This window comes from Palaemon carinicauda, chromosome 45, assembly GCF_036898095.1.
Source record: "Palaemon carinicauda isolate YSFRI2023 chromosome 45, ASM3689809v2, whole genome shotgun sequence".
Taxonomy (NCBI): domain Eukaryota; kingdom Metazoa; phylum Arthropoda; class Malacostraca; order Decapoda; family Palaemonidae; genus Palaemon; species Palaemon carinicauda.
The window spans coordinates 38,728,277-38,736,548 of NC_090769.1; the positions used below are offsets into that span (position 1 = coordinate 38,728,277).

The window sequence follows — 8,272 nt, forward strand, 5'->3', positions numbered from 1 at the left end:
TTTGAACCCTCAGTTTGCTATTCCTATGTTATGAGTTGCCAGCGATCTCTAATTGTTGCCAGTGTTTTAGTTAGCAGGTTTCAGCTTTGTACTCTTATCCATGTTTCCCTCTTTTTTGGTTCTTTTTTCTTGTTCTCCACTTACTTTTTGTTCTTTCTATCACCTTATGTAACATTGGCATTGCTATAAAATTCCAGAGGACGTTGTGAAAGCACAATCAACATACGAACTTCAAGTAAATAAACACATGCATTATAATTTCTATATGTCTTTGGAAACTTTGCTGATGTTTTCGTAGCTGGTAGTTTTCATTCACCTACCCTCTACCAATGCCTTTCATTTCTGCCAGAAGTACGAGATTTCGAAACATGAGAGAGAGAGAGAGAGAGAGAGAGAGAGAGAGAGAGAGAGAGAGAGAGAGAGAGATCATGAAAGCATTTGGCTGATATAGATGGCAGATCAAATTGAGAGAGAGAAAGAGAGAGAGAGAGAGAGAGAGAGAGAGAGAGAGAGAGAGAGAGAGAGAGAGAGAGAGAGAGAGAGAGAGAGAGAGAGAGAGAGAGTGTTGAACATTGTTATTATAGTATTTGTATAAATGGGAGTTTTAAATAATTCGAGAGAGAGAGAGAGAGAGAGAGAGAGAGAGAGAGGAGAGAGAGAGGAGAGAGAGAGAGAGAGAGAATTAAAGTATTTGTATAAATGGCAGTGGTAAATAATCAGAGAGAGAGAGAGAGAGAGAGAGAGAGAGAGAGAGACTGCACATCTGTCAAACTCAGTCATACAGATGACGTCATCATTTAAAGACCGCTATATCTTCATTGTTTAGAAAAATGATTGACTATTTGTTCTTTCTATAACCTTAGGTAACATTAGCCTTGCTATAATGTTCCCGAGGGCGTTGTGGAAACACAATGTACATACGAACTTCAAGTAGACAAACGCAAGCATTATAACTTTTATACATCTTTGGAAACTTTGGCTTGTTATTGTAGGAGTAGATTTCGTTCATCTACACTCTACCAATGCCTTCCATTTCTGCCAGACGTACGATAGTTCGAAATATAAGTGAAAAATCGCTATGAATATGCAAAATTAACACACAAAGACGATTTTGTCAAACTCAGTCATGCAGACGACACAGTAAGGATGACGTCATCATTTAAAAACCTCTATATCTTCGTTATTTGTAAAAAATAATTTGCTGAAACTTCTGGGGAGTATGTACGACATGTTTATGCATACATAGAAGCAATAAAACGATTTTTGATTTCTGAAAGTTGTTATGTCAATACCCCATGGCGGACGGTCCCCTTAAACTCGGTTCTACCGTTTGATGGAGGCAGCCTCCCCCGTCATTGTACCCTGGGTGTAACGACTTGCCTTTTTACACGATAGGCTTCCGAGACTTTTTATTCTATCCTTGCAGGGTTATTGTTTCGAACAATTAGTCCCGAAGGAACATTGTTAGCTGACGTTAAAAGAAGGATAGCAACAGCGTGGGCAACTTTTCATTACGTTTACGAATGTTTCAAACCCCGCCCACAGGTACCCAGACATCAGTTTCTGTGTAATGAACTCTGGTTAGCCCCTCACATAAGGAGGAGGGGTAAACCAAAGGGGAAATGATCGCTTCTATAACTATATATTTTGTTTGAGAACATGTTCGCTCTCAATCAAGAAAATATTACAGTTAGTAAACGATCAAAATTCCTTGGGCAATAGCGTTGCGATTCGTCGCACATACTGTACATTATTCCCGCAACTGGATTTGTTGCAAACGTTTCCTGGAGGCAGAAAATACGCATGGGCTAGCGCAAGTGGGCAAGTACATATATGCGTGCAAGCGATCTTTCTGCCAATAGGGGCTATATACATCTTGCAATTAGAACTCTGTTCTTTTAAGTTGTAGTTTATACTGTATTTACATCCCTTACTGAAACCAGGTTATTCAGTACATTACTTGGCTACTTTACTGTAACCAGACATACGGCATTTACATTTTGCCTCCTTATAGGCATTTTTTCCTTTCCCCCAATCGGAAGTCTTAGTCTCCTACAAAGGCTTTGGCTGGAAACTTCTCATAAGCATATCTGTTCCCTAGTAGGGAACATTTAATATAAATGCTAGTTTACTGTTCGGAGACGGAGAAGTACGAACGTTTTTTGTCCTAAGAAGGAGAAACCTCCGTTACGAACGTTTTCAACGTTCTCCAACTGAGTTCCGGGCACGACTTTTAAGTCGAACTACGCATGTATGCTTGTCATGCTCATGGTTCGATGTTACTACTCCGTAGTAGACTTATGCTCTTTACCCAGCCAACAATAGATTGAAGATACGTCTCAATCCCCTCTTGAGTTGTTTGGTTGGATGCGTTCGGGGATTACCGTGCAGTCTCTTGTCCGGAAAGCGATCTCTATGGAGATTCGCTATTATAACATAAGCTGTACTGATTAACTGGTTTACCATTTGGCATCGGTCTTATTAGGCCAACCACACTGGATTAGTGGTTGTTGGAGGGAGAACAAGCTGTTCCCCTTTGTTGCAAGAACGTGCAATTAGTTACACGTCTCGACATCATCTTGAGATGTGTTTATTACCCTGCAACCCCCTCCCCCCCTCACTGCTGGACAATCCGTGGATGATAGGTGGCAGACTAGAGCTTCTGCAAAGAGGCCTGTCTTCTCGTCTTCCCTCTGGATCTGATTCTCTCTTCAATGCATCAAAAGAGAGAGGGTGGGGGGCATATGCCGCACCATTCCAGCCTCGTCCGTTGGCCAGATTCAGAAAGGTACGAGCATTCACCTCTCCTAGAGAACCATCTAGCAGTGCGAAGCCTCAGATGGACAGAGGACATCTAGTTGCCCCCATCTGCTCCTGTCATTCCTGGTGCAGGAATCTGCTTGCAAAACTACCCAGATAGTGGGCTCCTAGTGTCTTGGAATCATCTTGTATCCAACAAAGTCTTAACTTAGTGAGGTCGCTGACTGGTTATGCTTGCAACGGCCCTGACCTTCAGGCTCCCACTCAACCGTTCCCCAGTCCTGGATCACCAGGCCCTCAAACAAGATGTATTCCAAGATCGGTGGGGTGTCCTAGAGGTATGCCTTGTTTTTTTTTCCCCATTCGGTCTGGTGAAAAAGTCCTCAGCCAAGTCAGGATAAGCAAAATCTTATCAATGACTCCAATAGCTTTGCTATGGCATCCCGCAGAATGGTTCCCAGACCTTCTGCAGCTCCTGACAGAGTTCCAATAGCTTTGCTTTGGCAACCCGCAGAATGATTCCTGGACCTTCTACAGCTCCCGATGGAGTTCTGAGGGATCTTCCTCCACGGCATGATCTTCCAAGCAGCCACATGCTAACACTGTCCTAAGCCGTAGCTTTGCTTCGGCTTCTCGCCTGGGACGATCCTACACCACCCCTCTCAGAGAGGCCTTCGCAACAAGTTACGGAAAAGATGTCTAGGCACCTCAGACACTTTTCAGCGTCGGTCTTCCAGGCGAAGTGTTCGGTCCTTTGTGACTGATATCGTGGAAGGGGATTCTCTCCCATCGATTCCTTTACTTATAGAAGTGTGAGATAACTTGTCCCCCGTCGGATCTAACCTCCTCCTGGGAAAGCGGTTCTGGTCCTTTAGTCTCTGAAGGCCCCTCTCTACGAACCTTTATGCCCGGCAGCAGATCGCTTCCTTACACGGAAGACGGCCTTTGTACTCACTTGGGCTTTTGACCAAGAGAGTTAGTGTGTTGTATGATCCATCTTCGGATGTCTCCTACTCTAGGAGACGGGGAGAAGTAATCCTCAGCGGCGTCCCTGAGTGGATTGCCAAGACTCAAAATCAGAGTGTGCTGTACCCTAGGTGTAGCCCATTTCGAATAGTCTTCGTTCGCTAACCGAAAACCCATGAACTAGGGTTTTACCCAGTGAGGAGTCTGTGGGGTTACCTTAAAAGAACGATACCAGCTCGCCCCCGTGTGTCGGCACTGTTGGCCAGCACGGGGAAGGTCAAGAGGAGGACCCCAAGGATTTCCTTCCCCTCCGGGATCGGAAGGCAATTAAGATTACTCTCAATCTAGTCTCTCCTCCATCCTAAGACCCAGAGCTCGTAACGTCAGTGGCGTTGCTACGTCCCTGGCATTCAAGAAACTACTCTGTGACGCAGATACTTTAAGTGGGCTTGTGGGAGCGTCAATTGACCTTCACGGCCCACTACCTACAAAGACGTAACCCACAAGACCATGGAGACCTTTTCCATCGGTCCTGTGGTGGTTGCACAACAAATGGTCTAAACACCTTAGGCTCCTTGTTGGACAAGTAGCTGAGGGTTAAAGGGCTGAGGCTACCTGGATTAGTCTCGGGTAAATGCGTAAGCATGCCTGGCTCCTTTCTTCTTTTCACCTTCTCCCCTCTTGGGAAAAAGCTCCGCAAGTCTCAGCATAGCTGACCTCACCTCGCTACCGGTAAGACCCATTTCCCTTGTTTCTCCTAAGTATAGAAGAATACTTTGTTACATCCCCATTACCTTTTTGAGGGAGGGTGTTGGGTAAGTCTTTAAGAACAGTAGGTTTTGTACTCGAGTTCCTATGTTAAAGACAAGCCACACTGTTAGTTCCACTCACACACAAGCTTCTGCAGGCCGCTATCAGTGCATTACCTCATATCGGCACTTGATTTTAGCAAGGGTAGGGTCCCTTCTACTATCGATTACAGATTGAAATAGAGAGGACCCCTGGTCATGACCAAGGCCAGTTGGTGAGGACTTCCTCCCTCCTAAGAGTAAGTCACCCTATAAATAGCGGAGGGTTTGTATCTATGCCGGAACAAATAACAAATTTGCAAGTAATTTGTATTTTTCCTAGTATACAAGCCTGGAGCTATTTATACAAATTGGCCCGCCACCCTGTCCCCCGAGAAGTCCTGCCATAAAGCAAAGTGGTTATTCAGCTGAGAGGTGTGAGTAAGCGGGGTAGCCAGTCTAACCCACCCCCCACCCGCTAACTAGCCGATAGGGTAGTTATCCCTCACTAAAATTATCATGGCTCGTCTTTCAGTTACGCCGAAAGTATACCCTATAAATAGCTCCAGGTATGTATACTAGGAAAAATACAAATTACTTAAAAATTTGTTGTTTTTAGTTTTATGTATTTTGAGAGGCAGGTATCCATGAGATCAACTGTCCAGACTAGCTGCTGTTAGTATTGCAAATATTTTCATAGTTAATGTTCAGGGAATAATAGCATATGTAACTCTGATAAGTCTTGTTATTATAAATTTCATGATTCAAACTAGAAAAAAAAATGAATTAGCAAAATTACTTCTGTAAGTAAATGAAATTAGAGTATCTTTTAATTATTAATTTTCTTACTTCCCCATCAGGCCAAATGAAAGTACACATTTAAATGGCAACACCCCTGGGAGTCCTTCTTCCTCCCTATTACATTCTGAAAAAGATTTTACAGCTGGAGAGAGCAATCAAAAGGATATGAATAGTAAAGAGGTTTCTAATGGTTCTCGGAATGAAATCCATAACTTGTCAAGGAATAAAGAGAATGCCCACATTGCAAATACAAGCGCACCTGAAAGTTGTGAGTCTGATAGTGACAAAAGTGATGAGGAGAGATTGACAGGCAGAAACAACATAAATGTGACTCAGATGAAAAACAGTAAGTCACGTAATTCCAGTAATACAGTTTGTTCAGAGAACACAAACTTGAATCAAGCCAGTGCAAGTCCAAAGGCTAGCTATACTCCTAAACCAAAGAGTAAGAAAGTTACACAAGAAAAGAATCCTAAGCCAAATTCTGAGAGTAGAATGGAAGAAAAGACTCAAAATTCTCCTATGCCTAAGAATAAGAAAAATATTGTAGATCAATCTGCTAGCTCAGTCAGTGTTAAAAAACAACTTGAATTTGATAAATCAGGAACTCCATCAAAAGCAAAGAAGAGTGTGGAGTCAAACCATTCAAGTCCAAGTAAGAGAGATGCCCTAAGTAGCGCAAAGAAAAGATCTCGAGAAAGTAGTGAGTCAAGTGAAGCGAGAGAAGCTAGTCCAATAGACAAGAAAAAGAAGAGTTCAAAAGATCAACCAAAAGTAAGTTCACTATAAACTATTTGTGTACTTAAACTTTACTTTTACAATACAGTAGTTGTATGTAATTGAGGTCAGCAAATAGAGCATGAATTATAGATACTTTTCATATGCCACACTAAATTTACATAGTTATGTTCATAAAAAAATCATTAGATGCTTATCACCATAGGTATTATTTGTTTCTACACTAATACAAACCATTATCTATTAATAGGAGTATGAATCTGGCAAAGTTGGAAGCAGCCATTTAGGCTTTTAGTAAGGTGATTATAGTTGCTGACGGGTGGAGGTACCCCTCACCCACCTACCAGGTAGAGCAGTTTGGCTGCATCTCAGTACATACGTATTGCTCTTCTGCCTCATAATCTGGCTTGTTTAATATTTTGCTTTTTCCTTTAGATTGAATAAATGTGCTAGTAGATAGACACGTTTGAGGGATAATAATGGGAGAAGCCAAGGATATGTAGTGATTCTTAATATCTGTAAATGTAACACAGTTTTCAGTGCAACCTACCATTGTCTAATATACTGGCTTCTATCGAGTGGCATATCTGTTGCTGTTTTTTTATTCCTCGCTATTGTGGCCTTACAATGATAATGACGTGAACCTAAGGAAGTGAGGATTCCTTAGACATTACTAGTGCTCTGTTGGAGGAAGGAGTTTTGCAACTGCTGACTGTTTAGAAGAGGGGTGCTGCTCTTTTTCCTTTGAATGTCTTCCTGTCACCAGGAAGGCGCTAAGGACCATATATATGTATACACACATATATACAGTATATATATATATATATATATATATATATATATATATATATTTATATATATATATATATATATATATATATATATATATATATATATATATATATATATATATATATAGATATATAGGTTGGGTAGGGAATGTTGGGCTTTTGTCAGTGCGTATGGGCCAGGTTGTGAGAAAAGTGAAGAAGAGCGAATGAGTTCTGGAATGATTTAACTAGGTGTGTAGAAGGACTGGGTAGAAGGAATTATGTAGTTGTCATGGGTGACTTAAATGCTAGAGTGGGCTCTGGAGAGGTAGAGGGTGTCATTGGGAAGTATGGCGTACCAGGTGAAAATGAGAGTGGTGAGAGACTGATAGATATGTGTGTTGAGCAAGAGATGGTGATAAGTTCTAGCTTTTTCAAAAAGAAAGATAAAAACAAGTATACATGGGTAAGAGTGGCAAATGGAAGAGTGGTAGAAAGGGCGTTAATGGATTATGTGTTGATAACTAAAAGAATATTTGGAAGATTGAAAGACGTGCACGTGTTTAGGGGTATGTCTAACGGTATATCTGATCAATTTTTGGTGGAAGGAAAATTAGTTGTAGCAAAAGAGTGGGGGAATAGAGTAGGTGGATGTAAGAGGGAGCTAGTGAGGGTTGAAGAGCTAATAAAACCGGGGTAAAAAGTAAATATCAAGAAAGGTTGAAAATGGCATATGACGAAGTGAAAGTAAGAGAAACTGGTAATTTAGAGGAGGAGTGGAAGTTAGTAAAAGAAAATTTTGTTGTGATTGCAAGTGATGTGTTTGGCAAGAAGTTTGTTGGAGGCAGCATGAGGAAGGGCAGTGAATGGTGGAATGAAGGAGTGAAGGTAAAAGTGGAAGAGAAAAAGAGGTCTTTTGAAGAATGGCTGCAGAGTAATAGTGTAGAGAAGTATGAGAGATATAAGGAGAAAAATGTGGAAGTAAAGCGCATGGTAAGTGAGGCAAGGAGAGCAGCTGACCTGAGTTGGGGTCAGGGGTTGGGTCATTCATATGAAGAGAATAGAAGAAGTTTTGGAAAGAAGGGAAGAGAGTAAGGAAGGCTGGTTCAAGAATGGAAGAGACAGTGAAAGATGGAAATGGATGGTTGTTAAAAGGAGAGGAGGCAAGGAAAAGGTGGGCGGAATATTTTGAAAGTTTACTGAATGTTGAGGATAATAGGGAGGCAGATATAATTGCTGTTGCAGGTGTTGAGGTGCCAGTGATGGGAGATGAGAATGAAAGAGAGATTACAAGAGAGGAAGTGAGGAGAGCACTAGATGAAACGAGAGTAGGAAAAGCATATGGAATGGATGGTGTTAGAGCTGAGATGTTGAAGGAAGGTGGTGTAACTGTACTTGAATGGTTGGTGAGATTGTTTAATATGTGTTTTGTGTTGTCAATGGTACCAG

At 41.7% G+C, this 8,272-nt stretch overlaps 1 protein-coding gene across 6 annotated transcripts in view; it reads left to right on the top strand.

Annotated features, from left to right (window-relative positions):
- The window catches only part of LOC137634686 (protein abrupt-like), a 310,294-nt gene that overhangs the window by 154,825 nt on the left and 147,197 nt on the right, over nt 1–8,272 (top strand). For all 6 annotated transcript variants that reach the window (XM_068367165.1, XM_068367169.1, XM_068367170.1 and 3 more), the window contains exon 6: nt 5,375–6,089. In XM_068367165.1, the coding sequence (XP_068223266.1) occupies nt 5,375–6,089 (715 nt within the window). The remainder of the gene's footprint in view (nt 1–5,374; nt 6,090–8,272) is intronic.